General features: G+C 36.9%; 2 protein-coding genes across 4 annotated transcripts; one reads left to right on the forward strand and one right to left on the reverse strand.

The window, feature by feature from the left end:
• Positions 1-5,240: 5,240 nt before the first annotated feature.
• fam83hb (family with sequence similarity 83 member Hb) lies at positions 5,241-15,693 on the forward strand. Of its 3 annotated transcripts, XM_027011689.3 has the most exons (6): positions 5,244-5,594; positions 9,724-10,193; positions 10,437-10,601; positions 10,763-10,887; positions 11,026-13,873; positions 14,293-15,693. In XM_027011689.3, exons 2-6 carry the CDS (start codon positions 9,744-9,746, stop codon positions 14,311-14,313), a joined length of 3,609 nt encoding a protein of 1,202 aa, XP_026867490.2. In that variant the 5' UTR covers positions 5,244-5,594; positions 9,724-9,743; the 3' UTR covers positions 14,314-15,693. The 3 variants fall into 3 exon arrangements, with proteins under 3 accessions (XP_081556664.1, XP_081556662.1, XP_026867490.2); XM_081700538.1 differs by having other exon boundaries at positions 5,241-5,604; positions 11,026-15,693; XM_081700536.1 differs by having other exon boundaries at positions 5,242-5,594; positions 11,026-15,693.
• A 90-nt stretch (positions 15,694-15,783) lies between these two features.
• si:ch211-199g17.9 (SYCE1 domain-containing protein) lies at positions 15,784-20,220 on the reverse strand. The gene is made up of 8 exons (XM_081706212.1): positions 20,206-20,220; positions 20,067-20,124; positions 18,495-18,569; positions 18,293-18,340; positions 17,993-18,047; positions 16,564-16,653; positions 16,223-16,286; positions 15,784-16,114 (listed from the first exon to the last, which is right to left on the reverse strand). The coding sequence occupies exons 1-8, from the start codon at positions 20,218-20,220 to the stop codon at positions 16,040-16,042; spliced, it is 480 nt and encodes a 159-aa protein (XP_081562338.1). The 3' UTR covers positions 15,784-16,039.
• Between the last annotated feature and the right edge of the window lie 2,734 nt (positions 20,221-22,954).

The following is a 22,954-nucleotide window of genomic DNA, read 5'->3' on the forward strand; positions in this document are numbered from 1 at the left end:
AGAGAATTAAATTAAATTAATTATAAATGCATTTACAATAATTACTGTTTGTTTGTTTGGCAAAAAGGAACGGTCCTATTAGATGGGTGGATGGGTTAGATGGACCTGGAAATGTTTGGACTTCCTGTTTTTCCAGTTGTGTTGTGAAAAACTGATCAGGCAAGTGAAATCTGACATAGTCTGAAGATAAGACCTTTGGTGAAAACAGGCTAATCAGTGTTGCAGAAGCTGTTGATAGTGCTGTTATGTACAAGAGATCTGATCTGTGAACTGCTGACCGAGGTATATGAAAAAGATAAGAGAATGGACCCGACATATCTAGATCTTCCCACCTTTTCTGTACTATGATGATAATCTATTTGCTTTTAATGATGAATGCTTTAAACATTCTTTAAGCATATCTTTGAATTGTACCATTTATTCTTCCAAAACATTCAGACTTAAAACCTTTAACCCTGGTACTGTTGATATTGACATGTCTGAAAGAAGTGTGCTCCATATGAGGATGAAAATGTGATGTGTTCCCAAAAATCTAGAGATTAACAATAAATTCACATGAAAGGCAAGTGAAACTAACCCTAGTACTATGTGGCCATCATGAGATCCTTTTCATTTCCACTTCAGTTTGCCTAACCAAATGGTGCAGTCACATAGGCCCCACTGCACCTTGCCTGTAGGAATGAAAAACTTGACACATAACAGTGCATCATTTGCTTAAGAAGATGGACTATAATTATTATAGACAGAGAGTCAGTCATCAGAATTGGACAATATACAAATAGACTGCATACATACAATAGCACTTACATACATACATTATTGACCCCTTTTGTGTGAAACTGCAATTCAATATGGCATAATGTAATAATAAATAATATCAGCAAAGTTGCAAATAAATATAGCTAGAGTACATTCTATAAAAAGCATACTTCAACCTCGTCAGTTGTTCATAATCTTACACTCTTAAATTGCATCATCTTGATATATGTGTCAAATTATGTTGATTTTATGATGTCACGTACTTAAATAAAACCTGTAAGAATAGAATGATCATTGTTACTATAAAATCACTCTGTTAGTCAATAATGAAGATGATTTTGTCATGGCCTGCCCATGTTGCCGCAGCGCCCCCTACGCCAATTCCCCACTCTCTGTTCTATCTGCTCCTCGTGACCTGAGTAGTACTTCATATCCTAGATTTCCCTAGTATCAGCAGAGCTTATGACAACCGGTCACAGTTGACTAATCGCTGCTCCCAACCAGCTCTATTCCTTATCACCCCTATGACCTTCTCACACACACGTCAACAAATACAAATACCTTCCTTTTGCTGCTAATAAACTAGAGCTTCTCTGACTACACTGACTCTGGTCTCTTGATTTGGGGTCACTCTCTGAGCTCATAGATAGAACGGCTGGACAAAGAAGGGACTGGGTGCTCTTGGACTGTGTAACAAACTAAAGAAACTTAACAAAAGTCATATGATATATGTCTCTTCAATGTGTGAAGCTGAACGGATCAGCTGGCGTGGTTGTATGCAGTAAACTGTCAGGGTAAAATATCTTAGGGGAAAATGTTTGAGCACAGAAACTAGCAGCACGACGTGATGAGATGTATTTATTATTTATTTATCTATCTATTTATTTATTTATTAAATAAAAAAATAAAAATAAATAAATAAACCTTTAGGAAATTTACAGCCGTAGAAAAAACAATACCCGTTCCCTTGAGTAATTTTAAGTTTTACTTTTGGTGCAGCCGCACCTCACATTTATAGACCATTAAAAGGAACTATTGGTTTTGACATAAAAGCAGCAGGCGCTCGGGCGTACGCGGTAACCTTCTTGTGCACATCACTCCCTCAATGAGTTATTTGCCTTACATTGACATATGTAGAGTTATCTATATTGTATACGTTAGGAAAATGGAATCTTGCATTTATTAACGCTACTGCCATACTCCATTCATAAAATAGTTTAACTAGGTATTACAAGCTAACCTACCGATTGGCCCAACCGATGGGAAACGTAGCTTGTCTGACGTGAAGTGGACAACTGGCTAATCGAAGACTCCGAACGCATAGAAACAGACTCTTATGTTTACACGGTTTGGGCCGCCCCCTACTGAATTACATGAGAAAAACGAATGATAATACGAGTATTATTTTATAGGACTGTTTATTGTATAAAACGTGCGTTTACGTTTTCTTACACTTATAACTGAATATCTGTTGGCTGTTCACTCCACATGTGTGCGTTGGTTTGGGCTGTCACATGGCACTAGCAGGCCTACATTTAGGCATTATGGAAGCCTAGTATTTAACACGGTCTCTTGATGTGGCTAAGAATATTGACGTATTCAAAAATTCGGAATTACTGAAAAGTCTTATGTTTACATTACACTGTAGTTAGTTACTGAATATCCTGTCCAGCTAAATCTGTGCCTAGAAAACCAAACCACCACTGTTAAATGTAATACCTTTAAAATGTTTTCATTTAGTTTTTGGAATCTTTATTACAGCCATTTACAGTCCAAAGGGCTCTCGCCATGGGTATCAAAGGGCTCAGCTGAAACTTAAACTCAGAAACTTAATTAATGCATAACTATATATTGCGATAATAACAAGCTGCCTGATGAGATTCCTAAATAGTTTAACTAAAAGATCATTTGTCATAGTAAGTTTCATAGTGAACACAAGAATGTGTCCATTATTTCTGGTCTCTTGGCAATTTCCTGTAATTATATAAATACATGGAATTTTTATTTTTTTTTTTTATTGTGACAACAAGGCTAACTGATTTTTACAGAATGTGTAAACTCTATTTACATCTGTTGTGTCTTTATTAAAGCACACACACGCACACAATCATCCCCTTTACATTTTAAGTACAATGCAAAGGACATTACATAAGTGACTTGTGGGAACTAGGGCACAGGCCACCTACTCCTGCACAGAGCTATTGTGCACTGAGTCTATACAACAGGGAGTGGGGGAGGGTTAAGGCATACCCCCAACAGGCTAGGTCACTGTCAGAGAAGTGAGTGTAAGTGAAACAATGAACAACATGGAACATGGCACAAAAAACAGGTTTAACTTGTTAGTAGTACTGCCTTATGATAATAATTAATACCTGGCCTGCATGACATCCTCACATACATGCAAACAACTGTTGCCATTTGGAGCGGACCTACTGGGTGAAATAAATCTGGTGAATTCAGTAGGAATGTTAATAGGGATTTGTGCTCCATCTTCCCAAGATTTTTGATAATGCATTATATTCTTGGCAACCTTGACGTTTTGTAGTGTAAAGTATTTATTTCACTCTAAAACTAAAGACAACATCTTTAGTTTTATTGCATAACTATTGCAGTTTTTGTTGCATAAAAAATGTATCAAAAATAATAATAATAATTAAAAAAAGGTTTTTCTTTTTTCTTGCATTCACAGCCACCAACATTTAAAGCAACTAACTCTACATGAAAAGGGCAATTACATGGAAAACTATGTAATTATACACATTAAATAGACATACTGGTCTGACTTGTACAGATTCCTGCTATAATGATTTATTTGAATCACTTTTTCTGCATTCTGTGATGGAGCAGTGAAGTAATGTTTCACATTTGACTAATTACTATCATTGAATGGTGTCATGTCACAGTTGAATTTTTGTGTTTCATCTCTGTGAGTGTATATCAATACTGAAATGTCCACAGCTTGATGTGAAATCTTAAAGCTACAGGAATTAGGTTGAATATAGTGCAAAGAAAATTATTAAAAAGAAAAAAAAAATAGCAAGCTAGCATGAAAAAAGCCATTTATACAAATAAATAACACAAAACAGAAAATAAGTAGTTTTGCATAGAGATAAAGAATGTTTATGTGCATGAACAAGAAAGAATGAACCATCACATAATACAAAGGTGTAATGTTACAACAGGATGCAAAATGGATGGGACTATGGAGTCTTTGATAATAGGTAGGGAGGGCACCCTTTATGTCCAGAAATCAGTTCAAACCTAAAGAGAGAACCTTTTTTGAGGTCTTCAACATTATAAAAGCCTTTACCTGTCATTTTGACTTGTGTTATGTTGCATTTCTGATGAATAATCCAAATGAACACCAACACTTGAAAACATACATAAGCATAAACAAATGTTATTCAAGTGCAATTTCAAGTTTAAACAAAAGTTTACTTTAAAACAAATACCTAAATATGTAGATATGAGGGTTTTGTAAATGTGCAGGTTTGGAAATCTTGCATCTTGTATGCAGAAATATACAGTGCATTTTGTATGATGCTTTTTAACATGCCAACCAGTTGAGTATCTGAGTGTACAATGTGTTTAAGGTGGCGTCTTTTGCAGACCGAATAAAGAGTGTCTGTGTGTGTAGAACGTGTGTTGGGTGTGGTGAGTGTGACTCAGTTGAATTGGCACGTTCTTTCAGAAACCGCACCCTTCCTCATCCCCCTCCCTTACCTGACATTTTGTCAAACACACACACACACACACACACACACACACACACACACACACACACACACACACACACACACACGCACACACGCACACTGTCTAGGACAGTATTTCATAAGGCGTGTATAAATGCCAAGCCTTATTCCACCCACAAACAAAAGGGCAACCTGCATGTTTTGGAACATTTTGCATATGTATAGTATACACACACACACACACACACACACACATAGACACACAGACAGACACACAGACAGACAGACAGACAGACACACACACACACACACACACACACACACACACACAAAACTACAAATGCACATTCCTAAAATGTTATACACATCTCTGAATAAGTCTACTAAAATTTAGCAGAATATGGTTAAGGTGTACATTACCAGAAAGGTGATATTTTGTGTGAAGAGAATCTTTGGAAATGTGTAGGCAGAGTTTAGGCTTACAAAATAAGGTGTGTCTAAATGCCAGGTCATTCCCCATCCACAAATAAAAGGGCAATCTGCATGTATTACAAAAACAGAGAAGGGGGAAAGTAAAAGAGAGCTGACATTTTAAAGGGGACGTCTCTGTGTTTAAGCACACCGAGGAAGCTTGAAAGCAAGGCAGTCTGGGATATGGAGTACTTTCTTGAAGTACACTAGCATACTTCAAATATATAAGTAAATTCCTAAACTAAGCCTACTAGGAGAGGGGGGGGGGGGGGGGGGGGGAGCAAAACCTTCATAGACGTGTGGTTTTTGGGGTTGGTTTAATGTTCAGTTATAGATTTGTCGTAACTGTTAAGTTGCCGTCCTGAACGTTGACGCCGAGGTAAACTTGGGAGGAGTTTAAAAAATTCAAAGACGGGAAGACCAGATCCATTCGTTCTGAGCGGTGTTATCTCTACAGTGCATAAACGGGCGGACAGGATTTAGTCGAGCTCGAACAGGTTTTGCCGGAGCTGGTTTTCGCCTTAAAGCTGAATACAGGGCGGGGTCTTTTTCAGTAACAGGAATGTAACGCTGCGCGACGTTGGAGAGGGGGAAATGAGTTTTCCGAGGGTTAAATAAAAAACGGTTCAAACGGCGACTACGAATAGCCACCTTATTAAAGACTCAAAGGTAAGACAAAGTAAGGATCTTAATCATCCGCACAAGCTAAAAGTTACTGTTCTTGATGGAATCCCAGTTTATAGTTTACAATGCAGAGACAGCGTAACCAGTATACGGTTTAGGGCACCATGCACTGTAAATAATTTAGAAGTCACTTAGACTTGTTAGTCTCATACAGGTTTTTGCTAAACATTTGCAAGAAAGATACTAGCTATTTCGTAAAAAGCTTTGGGCGTGTTTTCCAAATGAACTAAAAGCATGGTTCATCCTGTCTTGGACAAAGAACAGGTCACACAACGAATAACGTATTCTAAGGGGAGGTAAATCAAAAACGTTCATAATAAAATTCTATACAATGAAAAATATTCTGGCAAACCATTTATTTGACTTTTAGCTTTATAATTTGTATTGCGTGCATCCAATGTTATTCTTTTAAAGTTTTAATACAGGCGATAGAATCGTTTTATAACTCGTTTAAATATTGATTACAGATCTACAATAGACCTTAGATTAATAATCAGTGTCTGAACTGAAAGTATGCTCCTTCCTGGAGTTCAGGTGAAGAACCACACAGTGTATTTAATGTTAAGTCACAGTTAAACCTCTATCAGAATTGCCTGCTCCTGAGAGTGCAGTCATAACTTTTAGGACCAACAACCTATGATTTATTAACAAATGATTAGTTTTTCTTATCAAAACGAATGTTTAAATAACCACTACGAATTATATTTGTGTTTTATATAAACTAGGCCTTAAACACTGTGACATATACTAAGTGACATATACTAATACTAAATAATTCCAGGGCAAAGGTAAGGGGGTCATAGATCAGGGATAGTTTAGAAATAGCAGGCTTTGGTTTAGCTTTAGACAAGGCAAGCGCTAAGATGTCTTTGTATGGCAGACTAAGGTCTTTGAGTAATTTAAAAATGAACATGCTTTCCCCTGACTAAATAAAGATTAAGTCAAACATAGCCAAATATACAGCAGGAAAATATGACAGCTGTAGAAGTTCCAAATGTAACTGCAGAGCTATGGGGTTTATGTGGAACAGGGTAATTTTTTCAATGAATAACCAAAAAGAAAGATGACACAGAAGAGGCTAGTTATATGTATCAAAACTGAGTAAAGATTGTGTACTTACAGTGAACTATAGAGGCTTTTAACTGTCATTATGAAAACAATCTGGACTCAGCTGATACTTAGTTTCACAAATCTTTCAGATCTTTGCTATTATTATATTATTGAAAACTCATGCTAAACTCCATTTCTGCTGTAAAAGTAATGTTGTGTTACTAAATTTAATCTAGTATCGGTTCTCAATGCATTAGATAAAACATTTAACAGAGAACAAGAGTCTAAACCCATAATGGCACATGCCAAAAAAGGAAAAGCAATACCAGGAAAAAGGAAGAGTAGGCTACAGTCAAAGCTGTGTGACAATAACAAATGATATTGGCCTTTTTGTGGCTGTGAAGCACCTTTACATGACACTATTGTTAACATGTTATTCAAATTTACACACACACACACACACACACACACACACACACACACACACATATATATATATATATATATATATATATATATATATATATATATATATATATATATATATAAATTTTCATTTACAGAGCAGGAAACAAACCTTTCTTGACTGTAGTGATGGATGTGTATATTTCTTCCTAGTCAGTAATCAATAATATTTAACTGCTTCACAAATTTCCTGAGGCAAAGCTTGTTCTTACGGCACAAGGCATCCCAAACATCTGATATTCAGATCTGGTGCTTGATGTGGGTATTCTTTTTTGCATTTTGTATAAAGTGTAATTATGACACAGTTTATGTGATTAGTCTTGGGAAGTGGGTTGGACATGCCCTTGGGAGATAAGCAATAACTTTGGACTCTGTTTCCCAACACCCTGCACTACAAACTATAGCATGTCAAGTCATGAAAACAGCTGAATAATGTGCACATAAATCTTAAAATCAGCTAACATATAGTATCTTGGCAAAAAATTAAGTGGCACCTGTGGTTGTATTGATTATACTAATTGAGCCCTTGCAGCGAAAAACCACACGTGCATATACTGTTTTTCTGCATTCTTCAAAATAAAAATATAAAGCATTATTACAAGTTTTATATTTAAATGTCCACACGAATGAAGTCTATAGAAATCCTATTTAGCATTTTAATGTAAAAGTACAAAATCAAAATTGAAAATAACTTTTTAAAAATTGGTTTACTTAAATGATTTTAGTTAAAGTATTTCTTTTACTAATTTCCATTATTCAGGAATTAGACATATAGACATTCACATCAAATCAATGTTTATTTAATGAAAAATGGTTAAACATGAATAATTCCATTGTTTTGTTTTACAAGGTGGGATTTACATCTCAAATGAGCATGTGTAAAGAAACAATACAAGTTTGCTTAAATACATAATGGGCTTGGCTTTTGAGATATATCTTGTAACGCCATCATCCACTGTGAGGGGGTAAGGAAATTGTAATAACATATAATAAATACTAAATAAGACCTTAAAATATTCTTTATGGCATAGGTGTTTTTTCAGAATAGGATGCCTAGTGAAAAGATCGCCGTTTGCCAATCGGCACAGCTAAGCGTTGAGTTTCTTTTTTCTTGTTGTTTCATTATAGTTAAGTGTATCCTTATTTAGCATTTTTCAGCGAATAGGGTGGCTCTGCCCTGGCACCTCCTACTTGTCATCGTCCTGTTTGGTTCTTTATTCATTTCGCTGACATACATACTCCTGTGTGAGTTTCCTGATTCTTGCAGTTGCTTTGTTTTGGCATTTCTTGTGTATACATATAGATTGATGCATGTTACTTTTATAATTTTCTTCTGCTACCAACACTTTTTCTGTTTTAGCCCCAATAAACGTACCCAGTAATTGTATACAGCCCATTTGGTTAAGTAGATTAAAGTTTATGTTTCATATCATTTCAGTAACTAGATCGATGTATATCAAAAGAAAACAAAAAAGTTGTGTAAATATGCCTGTACGCATTACATTGTATGTATGTATGTATGTATGTACCTACTAAAATACTTATAAGCCTGTTGTATCTACAGCCAGTAGCCCCCCCCCCCCCCAAAATATTAGCAGTATTCTGTTAATTGCCTTAAGTCACCAAACATAGCTGATGATACAGGCTTTGTTAGCATGTCTTATCAGTATAAGGAGAAATTCAAGTAGTGAATAATTTGGTTGTGTAAGTACCAGTACTGGTGTACCCATCACAATCTTTTTCACTATTTGTGGACACACCACCACCATACCTAACACACTAAACAACTACATCATGCACAGGCTTGCAAGGAGACAAATTCTGTAGAGAACATCAGACTATTACAAACTTCAAACATCTTTAAACTGCTCTCTAAATAGATGAAATACCCTACTTTTTAATATGCATGACATACAATTTAAAGTTATCTGTAACTGAAGACTGTCCAATATGAAGAAAGTTAAGATAACTTTCTGTTTTGTAATTTCGTTTAAATTATCCAGAAAAATACTGGATTTATGAAATAGCGCTTTGGTGTTGATAAACTAACACAGCAACTTAACGAGAACTTCCTCTGCTACATTTTCTGCTCTTAAATGAGACCACTTTGTGATCTTAGTTAAGGATGGATTATTTGATACCTAATATTCCTTTGTATTGCTAGGAAAATTGCTTGTTGTGCTTATTCTTTTGTGTTAACATAAAGCAAAGTACAAATGCTTAAGCCACTCTCCTCCTTGGATCACACTTCTAGTTTCTCCATTTTTGCCCCTTGATCACCATCCTGCTCTTACCCACAATGAGTCACTCAAAACCCTCAGACTGTTTCCATGGTGATAAATACAGCACAAACAAACATAGACAAGCTTCCTCCAACATACTGGAGCTTTGACCTTGGTAAGATATCATCAGCAAGAAAATCACACAACCAACAACAGTTCATATATAATCTTTATCTGGGGCCACATGAATATAATACCATAGCTGAAAGGAAGTTTTTCATGTTTGGGTTAGTTTAAAATGGATATCTGCAGATAGAAACTTAATAAAATACATTTTGACTGGTATCTTTGAATTGTGTTTTTTTCCCCCTCTTCAGATCGTGCCCCCTACTCCATCATGGCCCATCGCTCCCAGTGTTCTGATGTGGGAAACAACCCTCTGGATCCTAATTATTTGCCACCGCATTATTGTGAAGAGTACAGACTGGCTATAGATGCTCTGGTGGAATGTGACATTGAGGGATACTATAGCTTTCTGCAAAATGCTAATGTAGTTGACTTCCTGTCAAGGTCCGAGATTGAGCACATTAAAAGTACTGTGAAGTTGCCACAAAGTACTGCATCAATACCAGAGCTGCCTTACTGTGATGTGGATCAAGATGGCTCGTCAGATACTTACTGGCCCCTGCACTCTGACTTGGATGCACCAGGTTTGGATCTAGGTTGGCCAATGCCACAGCACAGTTTTGTAGGGCCTACTGAGGTCACAACATTAGTAAACCCCTCAGATCCTGAAATGCCCAGCATCAAGGAGCAGGCCCGACGGCTCATTAAAAATGCACAGCAGGTTGGTACTTTAGAAAACATAAATTATTTTTCACAAAATGAAAAGGAAAAGCACAAAATACACAATATTAATACAGATACAGTCATAACCAAGGTGTAGGCTTGTTCTAAAAATGATTGTTTATTGTGCATGCTCAACTAAACTGGTTTAAGTGACAGGCCCCTAAGCATCTTAATGTAAATGATGTAGAACTGAGCTAATATTATAACATCTACTTGAATTCTGATCATTTCTGCCCAATAGGTCATTGCAGTGGTAATGGATATGTTTACAGATGTTGATATATTTGCTGATCTGCTTGATGCTGCTACACGTCATGTGCCTGTGTATATTCTCCTGGATGAACAAAATGCCCATCACTTTACTGCCATGGTGACCAGCTGCAAAGTTAACCTGGATGTGATACATGTAAGACTTCTTTTTAATTAAGTAATGAGATTTCAATGAAATGCTGGAATATTCCTGTAAATTATAATTTGTTACGGTAATCTTGTGCAGAATGTCTATCTTAGATGATGTGCATGATATACATTATCTTATACTGATGCGTCTATTTAAATGTGTTACAGATGATGCGGGTGAGGACTGTGGCTGGCATCACATATTTTTGTCGCACAGGAAAGTCATTTAAAGGACAGGTGATGGACCGCTTCCTTCTAGCTGACTGTAGGGCAGTGCTCAGTGGAAACTATAGGTGAGATTAGGGCTCTACACCTAAAATGAGTATTGCTTATTACATGAGTAAAATATTCAAACAGGAACCCTGCAATCCAATATTATTCTGCACTCAAATTGTCACTGTTGTAATTGGTAATTTTTCTTTGTTCTTCAGTTTCATGTGGTCTTTTGAGAAAATACACCGCTGCATGGCCCATCTGTTTCTTGGGGAACTTGTGGCCTCTTTTGATGAAGAATTCCGTATTCTCTTTGCTCAGTCACAGCCACTTGTTGTTGAAAATGCCTTGGTACCTATGCCACCTGACAACATGAGTAATTACTTAAGTAATCAGTTTGGAATAAAAAGGACCCAGTCACTAAGGAACCCCCGTGGATATCTTCGCCATTCTGAGCTCTCCACATACCCCTTTGGAGACCGCACTGACACTGCACTACCTTTCCGTAGGGATGACCCATTTCGCCACACTATGGAGCCTGGTGGGACTGGTTTGTCTTTGCAAGTGAACAAATTCAGAATGCAACAGTCTTTCTTGGAGCAGGGTCGGTCAATGGTTTCTTCACGTCAGCTAGAGATGAATGCCTATAAAAGGCACAGCTATGCTGAAGGCACCCATGAGAGCTACTCCTCTTCTCGACAGTACATGAAACATCGTGTCATGAACAACTTGGAGGAGATGGAATCAAATTACCGGAGAGAACAATATTTTTACCAAGGTGAAGGACAAGGACCAGAAATGGGACGTTACGACCCCCTTCGGAGCTATGGTCTTCACCAACTAGACCAATCTTCTGACCCTGTGTATCCACCTGAACTTGAAGCACCAGGATGCCACAATGTCTTATCCTCAGAAGATCTCAGCCATGATCCAGGAAACAAGCATCACCAAGGTGGCCTTCACTATGGACCACAAACCCAGAAAAGGCCCACTGTAGGCCAAGCATATGCTTGTCAGAGCTCACCTACTCAACTTCATCCACCAGACCATAAGATGATGTTTCCCTCTGGAGAGCAGGGGAGACAATCCCAAGACTCTAGTGTGAAACAGGGATTAAGAAGCTGGAGAATCAATTCTTACCTTAGCACTTGTGAAGATACTGGAGAAGAGGGCATGCAACAGCCTATGGGTGCAGATGCCTTTGAAGAACCACAACAACAATCTGAACTGAAACCATTCTACCCAGAAGCACCAGTGGGTCGCTTCAACAGCAAAGAGCTACCCAATATTCAAAGTACACCTAAACTTGATATACGGCCTCGCTTTGGTAAACCTGTTTTACCAGAGAAGCAGCAAGAAAAAGATGTAAACACTGAACAGGCTTCTACAGGAACAGATTTACAAATCAAACCAACTACTTCAGCTACATCACAGACACCAGAAGGAACAGACAGTGAAAGAGAGACCGATTCAAAAGAAACAAAGGAGTTCAGCAGCAAGCATGAACCATTCCGGAGCCGTATTAACCCAATGCTGCAAAGGAGCTCACGACTTCGTTCATCTCTCATCTTTAGCTCATCTCAGCTAGAGCAACACAGCTCCATGCTTAATCCTGGGGGGAAGCTACAACAGGATGAGGAAAACAACTCAATTAGAACCTCTTCCATTGTAGCAGAGATTTTGGAAAAGAGAAGGTCACTCTCTAGGGAGCCTTTTGATTGGAGTAAACATAAAAGCTCAGATGAAAAAGACAATAAGGGTTTGATTTCAACAGATATAACTTCTAAAGTACAGGAGATCTTTGCAAGGGACACTAAAGACAATTCTACCAAAGATAATAAGGAGGAACCCAAGCCTTCTGTGTCTGAGGATCGAGACATTACAGTGCAAACAAAACCTGTAATTCCAACACTCATAACCCCCGCCCTAAATATGAATGATCCAGCAAGCCGACTTCAGTATTTTAAAGAACTGTCGGCAAAGAGAAAGGACCCAAAAATAGGAACAGAGTCTCTTATCAAAAGTCAGGAGCCACCCTCAAAAAAGCCTGACCTACCCAATATTCCACAAAGTCCTGTTAACACAGTTTCAGTTGTTCCAGCTGTTCCCCCTGCAGAACCAACCCCAGCATCAACAATGCAAACAGATCTTGCTAAAAAGCCCCCAGTAGTCACAACAAAGTTTCAATCTTCTGGTCTTAGTTCAGACAAAACACATAGGGATAACTCAGTGCTAAAGGAGGAGTCCACAGAAACAGCAAAAAAAGAGCCATCTAAGGAATCAAAGTCACTAAAGCCCATTCCTTCACCCAAGTTCTTCAAAAGAGATCACCTGAAACCTTTCAAAAGTTCTCACTCACGTCATACATCATGTGGTGAAGACATTCTTACAGATGCAACAGATGCCGAAAAAAGTGAACTTAAGAAGTCTCGAAGCCTTAGCATATCAACCATGCCACACACAGAGTCCAAGGCAAATCTTAGCTTGAGTCGACATGGCTCCAACAGCTCCCTCAACCTTATGAGCTCAGAGAGCAAGGACACAAAGCCTCTTGATTTCTTTAAGAAGCATACTCAGAGACTTAAGGGTATGCTTGGGACAAAGGGTGAGAAAAAGAATGCAAATCCTGTAGAAGACAAGCAAATGAAAACTGTTCCAGAGAATGTAGAAGAGTCTTCTTCCATTGGGAAAGAAACCCAACCTGAATTAACATCAGCATCTGAAAATCCTAAATCCACAAATAAATCCAATCAGGCTCGCTATCAGTCCTCTACCTCCACTGCCCTATTCAGTAGCAACCTCAGGGATGATACTAAGGTAATCCTTGAGCAAATTTCTGCAAACAGTCAAAAGAATCGACAAGAACTGACCAAACCATCTGAAGAGACAGAAATCTGTGAAAGGGAACATGGAGTTAATGTTTCAAACTTGGATCACCAGGCAACCTCACGATACCAAAGCCGAAACAGGTTTGGTAGACCTCCAGTCAATCCTCAGGAGCGAGACACTCTGCTGAAGAGAATAGAGAGTATGCGCAAGGAGAAGAAAGTCTACAGTCGCTTTGAGGTACTCTGTCATAGTCAATATGAGTGCTGCTGGGAACAGGACAGTGAGGAGAATGTAGTAAAGGCAAACCAAAGCACAGGCTCCTTAGAACAAGGACAGAGTGTGTTCACAGATCAACACTTCACTTTAAGAATATGACAAACAAATAAATAGGTTTTTTAAAAAATAGCAGCTGTGTAAAAATGGTTTGGTGAAATTTTTACATGTTCATATTTATTGAACTTTTTAAAGTTTATAGAAGAACCTCTAAACCAGTCTTCTGCTATTAGCAACAAAGAGGTTTATAGTATTCAGAATTCTTAACCTTTATCATCCAGCATCGTAGTGAACCTTGTAATTTATGGAAATGAGCTGATGGCTGATGTAAAATCAATAAGATCATGTTCCACTCACATGTCTGTCCTTCTACCTCTCAACAGATGGGGAATAACCTTGGATAACAAAACATGGTGGAGGGGGCATAAAGTCTGCGAAAAAAGACCTTAGAAAATTCGAAAAAGTGCCAGTCACTGATGGGGAAAAAAAGACATAGAACCTTCAAAAAAAAAGAGCATGGAAACAGCATAACCTCAAATATGAGGTGGTTCACTGAAGCGGGAGGAATATCCCTCAGACTGTGCCAATCTGAGCCTACAGTCTCATGTTGCCCTTTTACAGCAGTAGTGCACACTTCCTTATAAAAGAAATCAAATGTTATCCCTGCTGAAAAAAACAACAAACAACAAAACAAGGCCAAACAAGTGTCGGATATTTTAAGTTTCTATACTTTCTACCTGGACCAACGTTTCTTAGTGATATGTATTTAGATGTAATGTAAGGGCTATTTTTTTTAATGAATGATCAATATTGCCCATTTTTAAGTGTGGTACAGCAGGCTAACATGCCTAGACAGAAGGTTATAGCATGGTATGCAAAAAAAACCAAAAACATTTTCTAATATGCATCATGCAAGTGCCACACCTGTGAGCTTAGCTGTGCCAGTGGAACACAGACATTAAAAAGACCAAGCAAAGTTGGTTAGGACAAACCTCAGTTTGAGGAAAACAAGGCAATTTTAGAATGTAGAAGTGAATGGCATTAGAGGTAAAAGAGACTGGGGATGTGAGTGGAAAATTTCAAAGCAGGACATTGATAGCAAGAGAGACTGGAAAATGTGTAGGAAAAGAGTTGTTTATGGTTTGTTTTTATTAAACTCACAATTAAGATGCAACCAAGAACTGATTTGCAGCATACAATTTTGCAAAACACATTTTCAGCATTTTTGCAGATAAACTGAAGTATTTATGAGCTTCAGTGCTCTTCTTAAGTATAGGAACAATATACTATTTTTTTAATATATATTCAACCTCCATTGATTTATGATAAACACAATATGATTTTTCATATTTGGGTCTTTCTGAATATGTTTTTATCATTGTTATTATATGTCTGCTTGAATACTTATGGAGAGCACTTATGAATATAAAAGTAGAAACTGACATTTTTTAATTAACCAGGCAATTACAAAATAATAGATGGTTAGTTAATAATTACTATCTCAGGGCTGGGCTTGGGCTCTGTTATATCAAAGCAAAGTTATTATGGTACCAGACTGACTGGTAGTACTGAAGACCAAAGAACTCCCAAAGCATTCAACCAGGTGCATGCTGTAATAGACTAGATTTTTGCTAAAGTATATCAAATTTCCCTGGTGATTATTTGTTGGTTAATGATGAGGAAAGCGACTTTTGTCATCTTGATATATTCGGTGTGAGAAATTCAGTCAAGCATTTTGTACATTTTGTATAATGTCAACAAATAAAGAAATTCTGAACTGATAATCTTTTACTTTTGATTTACTTAACATCAAGTTTTAGAAGTACAATTTTTTGCAATTTTTTTTAAAAGATGTGTATTTCTGTTCAGTCACATTAAACTCGCTCAGGAATACAAGATATGTAAAAAGATTCATCATATATCAGTGGTTCACCAACTAGAGGCATTTCTGTATCTTGGAAATTACTCAGTTGCTCCTGCAAATGTGCTAGCTGCTGTAACTTTTGGTGCTCTATACACACACACACACACACACACACACACAGACAGAGAGCAAGCGAGCAAGTGCATGATCCATAAACTAGAAGGCAAGAACATTTTTATCTTGTAATCTTACCAGATTACCTAGGATTACATACCAGCTTTCAGTAACTGCTCTGTGTTATATTCAGAAGATTGTACCTCAGCAGGGAGCCTTTCTGGAGCCTAATGGAGATGAGCAAACACAGACTAGAAAAAGGTTAAATAAATCATGGATCACAAGGACTGAAAGCTTCTGCTAAATATCCTTTATACAATTTAAAGGGCACTTACAAACACAGTGCAGAGGTTCTTGTGCTGTCCCATTAGCTGCTGCAGCTGATTCTCAAACTTCATCCTACGGTATTTTTAATCATACTCTGTTATTTGCAGCTAGAGTCCCTTTAGAGCACGAGTACCATTAATTTTATGAAGTGTACTACTACTAATACTTTAGAATTATTGCACTTTGCCTTTAAAATAAGACAATCTTGGAATACTTAAGAGTATACTGAATACTCAAGATTCCTGGTTGATTACACTTGATTAACTGGTTAATTAACTTTATCCATATCATATTATATAATGTTTTTTTCTCACAGGAAAAAATGTATACAATATAATGAGAGTAATACCGAATTTTCCTATGTTTCAGTTTGGTTTCCTGGATCTGATAGCTGTACTGCTGTACAAGTTCTTCTTTCTGTTGCTTCAGTTCAAACTGCCTGTGTGGACACAGCTTAGATATTAGCACAACAAAACACATGAAACATTATGGAATGTGCTTTACTGGCCCTCCCTAGTCCTCAAGAACAATCAAAGTGTAGATGTGTTAACATTATTATGTCAGTCTGACAGCTGGTGTCCAAGTAATATCTCAAACACATTCAGCAGTAGATGTAACCTGCAATTAGCAAATAAATAGGATAAATATGATCCTAAGTTGTGAAAATATTGGTAACACTGATTCATTGTGGCTAACCATTTGTACTGTGAGTATAATGGACTAGATACCCTAAACTAGCAGTCTAGTTGAGCTCTTCCAGATAATCTAATAATTGTTCTGTTCCACCTTTTAGCATGTCAGACACAGTGAAATGGAACTTTCACCAGTTTCATCTTACTTCTTACTTTAAACAAATGTTTCTCAACCCAGCTGTCTGTGCCCCCAGCTAATACACATTTTTGCTCTGTCCTAGCTCGCAACACATACGAAGCAATCAATCAGGAACTCTAAATTTGCAGTAGTTATGCTAAGAGCCAAGAAACAGCCAAAATGATGGCTGCAAAAACAGAAACATTAGTCTAATCCAAGGCTTTTTAGGCCAGAGATTTAAAGTTTTTCTAAACACTGATGCTGCAAGTTTACTATATGATACACTTGTTAGAAAAAATGCCTTCAAGAACTAGGCTGAGCTGATAAAACAAGCTGCATCATATAACTGGGACAAGAGTTAGATTTAGAGCAATATTACATACATCTGCAGCTGGGAGTCAATGGGAGTGCAACAGAGAGCAACCATGATCTCACTGAGTGGACAGCATAGTGCTTCTTTACCTGTCGATTTATAATGAGTTAACACTCTCCACCTATTGTGTTCTGCTAGTGTAAACAACGGCTTGAAAAGAAAAGAAAATAGAATAAAAAAATTTAAATAAGAAAAAAAAGTGATCTGGGGACCATTAGAGTTTTAAGAGCCAGCAATGAACATATCCGTGAAAGACAATATGCCTGAACCAGGCAATGTATTTTATTACACGGAAAAAAAAACCCCTATATATATATATATATATATATATATATATATATATATATATATATATATATATATATATATATATATATATATATATATATATATATATATGTGTGTGTGTGTGTGTGTGTGTGTGTGTGTGTGTGTGTGTGTGTGTGTAAAACAAACAAACAACATACAAACAAACAACTAAATAAAAGGCAGCCTTCAAGCAACCTGGTTTAAAGCATAAACATAATACAGCTGGCAAAGCTAAATTCATATTTATAGTACTGTATGTATATGCAATATGAATACGTATACTTACCTTTGTGATTCTTGTTCAAGATCTTCACATTTTATCTGCAGAGACCTACATGACTCTATTATATCATATGAATATGCAAATGAAATACATTATACATAGTGGACATAAAAAACACAAGAGGAATGTAAGTTTTAATTCATAGTGTAATGGCATTACAGGATTACTTAAACATAAAAACGTCACCACAATCAAGTTCTATTCCAATATGCATTAGACAACTATATGCAGTTACTCTAGACTGGGCTGAGAGATATTTTGTCATCAAAGGTGTTTAGATCTGATCCAAGTAGTTCACTGCACCTTCTTTTTCATTCAAAGTTCCCCGTAACTTTAAAACCTCAGCAGCCACTATAGAAACAGAATACGGAATAAAATGGTAATTTTGTCTTTGATCAGATTTAAAAATTATTTGTACATATGGGTAATGCATTGAATAACAAGCAAGTTAATTCTCACACCACTAATCTAAATGTTATTTATAATCTATATGTTATTTACTTACAGACATCCTCTTCATCCTGCAAAGTACTTCTCAGTGAAATGGCCTCTCTTATATCTTCTTCAAGAACTTCCTTGGCTACCAATGAAACATTCAAAAGGAGCATGGATTTATGACTGGTACCTAGAAAAAGGCATTTTAGACCCTATGTGCAGTATTGAGGTGATTCTAATTTTTAATATAGAAATCAGATTACCTTTTCCCCAAACCATTAAATGCTTAGTACATACAGCATGACATATCTAGCTACGTGTGTAGTATAGGCAAGCTGACCTTGCTGCAACTTTCTGAGCTTGTTCAACAAATCCTCTATTTTCGGTTCTTTCTCACTAACTGTAAGCGCAAAATAAATGATTAGCATTACGTACAATTTAACAGAGTACAGTAGGTTAAATAGCTAACCTAACTAACTAATTAGCCACTCCACTAATCATACTAAAACAAAACTCTAAAGACTTTAATCACTCAAATACAAGGATAACCTACCTAGCTAGCTAATTGGCTGGCTAGCTAGATGTTATTTCATATGACCAAACTTACTTGGAGACTGTGGTAACTCAAGTACATCTCCAATACTGAAGGATGACTCTAATAACAGAGGTCAAAGATTAGCTAGGGACACGGGACTTAAAACAATCAATACACTAATCTGCCGAATATTACCTACTTACCTACTAACCGAATATTCATCTAACCTAATTAGCTGTAACCAGCCAGCTAAGGACTTAGGTTAACTAGGCTATGGTTTTAACATTTTTGCCTAGCTATGTCATATATCAAAATGTTGCCTAAACTTACCAACTGTTATGTTCATTTCCTCTTATGGTCCAAATACATGCAGTTAATTTATGTATGAATGAAAAAGTAAAATACTCAATCTTAATATGTTGTGTGGGTCTTATTATTTGTGATGTTGGCTCGCTAGCTAGTGTTAGGTAGCTAACGGTTTTCTCACGCGCACATCAAGAGCGCCAAAGAGGATTCCCAAAACCTCTGATTAGCAAGAGGAATAACCAATTTATTTTTTATTAAGTAGATTCCATGGGGTTCCATGTCCCAGTAATGTACATCATTTCTTTTTCTTTGAGTTTACTAATTTTATTGCTGCCACAGCAACAACTGGCAATGGAAACGGATGTCATTAATGCAATGTCCATTAATGCAATGTCCAGTATTAAAATGCCGGCAACGTATGTATGTATAATATTCAATATTATTGAAAAATGTCCTTTAGAACATTGCGTCTGCCGACTCCAGTGATATAGCTTTATATCTTACAATTTGCTATTCAGCGAGATATAATCTGTTAGTTAGATTCCAGACTTTGCTACACTCTAGTTACGGTGTGCAATTTAATCCTAGTACATTTTACAATACAGTTAGCAGTACTCGGAAAAACTAATAAAAATGTAGATATAGAAAGCATTGCATTGTGATAACACTCCGCACGTTCGGCACACCATTTTCTACTTGCGCCACCGTATGGTGAAACGTTACACCACAAACAATAACCAGGAAATTCAAAAGCACCAATGAAACATTAAACATTAAAATGCACCACCACGCCGTGGTTACCTAATTTGTAGACAGATCCAAAAAGTTTCTTAGGCCACTGTAGTAGACTTCTCAGTCGCTTATTAAATCATCAAAGCCAAAGGTAGCCACAAAAAAGATCCCGGGTAATGCTTTATAAATAATTATTTGGGAAGCTTGCCACAGTATGCCACATGTTAAGTCTTTCTGTTGTTTTAAAACATAAGTGATTAAAATGAGTTACGGTGAAGGAAAACAGTACAGCTCTCTGAACAGTGTCTGGGAGGCTGTGGTTACTGCTGCACAAAAAGTTGATCAACAGATTAACAAAATGACAGACTCTATCAATGGAAGGCTTATGACTGTTATTGAAAAGAAGTGTGGCTATATTGGTCACTGATATTTTTTAATGTAAAATGTTTATTTGTAAATTTTGAGTTGTTTGTTTATTATTCTTACTTTAACAGATGAAAATAAACAAGTGAGATGAGAAAATGTCCATTTTTCATTTAGTTGCATAATAATTATGCACACACACATATTCTCCTAAGAAAGCCAAAACCTCACTTTTTCTTTCTTAAATATTCAGGTTTGAGGTTTATTAACATTTAGGACTGACCAAGAGCACTGTAGTTGTTCAATAATAAACTGAATCCTAAAAAATACAACTTGCCTAGTTGCAAAAACAGTATATATATATATATATATATATATATATATATATATATATATATATATATATATACTGTTTTTGCAACTAGGCAAGTTGTATTTTGCCATATATATATGCCATATGTCATCCCTAAAGAAGATGCTAAAGAGAGCAGAGTTGTTAACTCTGAAGTGCTTCACCTTTGACTCTAAGTACTACTCACAAATAAGCAGAGTTAGTATGGGTACTAAAATGGGACCATCCTATGCAAACCTCTTTGTTGGATTCCTTGAAAAACATTTTTGAGCAATATACTGAAATTGTACCATTACAATTTCTGAGATACATTAATGATGGTTTGGTATTGCTACATGCCGAAGACCTGTACATTTCTTAATTCTCCAAGCTCCACCCAGCTCTTGAATATACATTGTGTACAAGTATAGCACATCCTATCATAAAGATAGCCTTTTTGGAAAAACAAAACAAAACATAAGTGCAGTGCCAGGGCCACCCAGGACCAGGACTGACAACAACTGCTGTTTTTAGATCCCGTTTATTTAGCTGATTGCTGAAAATAACACCACAAAATTCATACTGCATTGAGTTATAAATTGTAGCTATAAAGCTTTAAAGCTTTGCAATTAAAAAATGGCTTTTCTATTTATCAATTTTTCTATTTGGTTTTGTTTTATTGGTTCAAGTGGAGTACTTACTTGATATTTGGAAGAGCATAACAAAAAGCATTTCACAGATTAAATATGAATGACATTTTATCACAATGAATAAATATCGACTCTAAGATCAACTGTTTTGGAATTGAAAAATTGCCATTTGAATTTAAAGAAAAAGAATTAATTTTGCACGATGGCTGGGTGAATTTCAAGATAATTCAGGATTTAAATTATTGGTTTTGGAAAACCTGCTAACTTTGAACTGCCCCACATACAGCTCTGGCTCACATACTAGGAAGGGTATGAAGTGTATGTATTGCTGGGACAATGGTCCCAGTGACTGCTGGGTGAATGTGCATGGATATATTTACAGTTTCATAATTCCTCTCTCTAAATGTCTCTGGGTCAAGTACTTGCTCAGCAAACTTTGCTTGTGTTTCTTCTTCAGGAACAAACATGAGATGATCCTTAGGTGAATTATTAGTACTTTGTGTGACTGGGTTTTCTTCAATCAGCCAGTCACATGCAATGTCTCTGACTGGGTGTCTTTGAATAATCCAGTCATGGTTGTTTTTATCTGAACACAGCCCCTCCCCTGGGCAACCAGCAGTAGGGGTAGTAACAAAGACGTCTTTAAAAAATTAAATACTGTCCACATGTCTGAGAGATGCATCAGGCTGTCGTCTAGAGTTCAAACGGCCCATAAAAAACGCTGTACACGGCACTCTACCTCAAGACTGACTGTCATGTATATTCCCATATGCAATTGTAGCTGTTTGTATATCTGTATATCCAAGTGAATGTATGTTTTCCTCTGGGTGCATATTAGAATGCTGTTCCGTGTTCTGGAGTGTTTCAGAATCCAGCTCTACATGTGTGTGTTCAGAATAGAGTAAGTGGTCTCCTAAGGTGTACTCTTTTGAAAGTGTATAATTTTCTTTGCTCAAAGTGTTACTACCCCTGCATGCAACAATGGCTTCAGGTTTCTGACATTCAATTTTGGGAGCTACTGTTGTTGTGTACAAGCGACATTCTGTCCACAACAACAGGGCCCTGCCTCAGCAACAGGCTTACCTGCCCTGAAACAGCCTCCACATGCCCTGTTTTCTTAAGCCTAGTTCCTCTCCTCTTTGAAGCTTTCCTTTTGGTTTCTGCAAGCTTTCATAAAATCTGCGGTGGGTCCCTGTGGACGTTGCAGGCTGATTTTGTGTGATGCTGCAACCTCTAGGGACAATAATATCTGTCAAACAAAACAATGAATAACACCAGACAAAAGAAACAATAAATCCTTAACCACCCAAGGTCCTGCTGTGCCTTTGCATCAAAGGTCCATGCTTTGGTTTCACTTCCTTAGTGGATTATGAATGAGATTATGACCATGTATCAGTGTGAAAGAGTGAGTAGGAGAAAGGAAGAGACCAAGAGAAAGATACATAAAGAGAAAGAGTGAGAGAGGGAAAAAAGACCCCCCCCCCCCCAAAAAAAAAGGACAGAGACCCAGAAATCTCAGCCAAGGCTATCTTAACTTGGAGAGGGTAGAGCAGGGATTTCTCTAGAGTGGAGAGAAATTAATGTCTCTAGTTAGGGTTAGGGTTAGGGTTTAG

The sequence above is a fragment of the Electrophorus electricus genome, chromosome 2, assembly GCF_041902795.1.
Source record: "Electrophorus electricus isolate QZ-2024a chromosome 2, ASM4190279v1, whole genome shotgun sequence".
In the NCBI taxonomy this organism is placed as follows: domain Eukaryota; kingdom Metazoa; phylum Chordata; class Actinopteri; order Gymnotiformes; family Gymnotidae; genus Electrophorus; species Electrophorus electricus.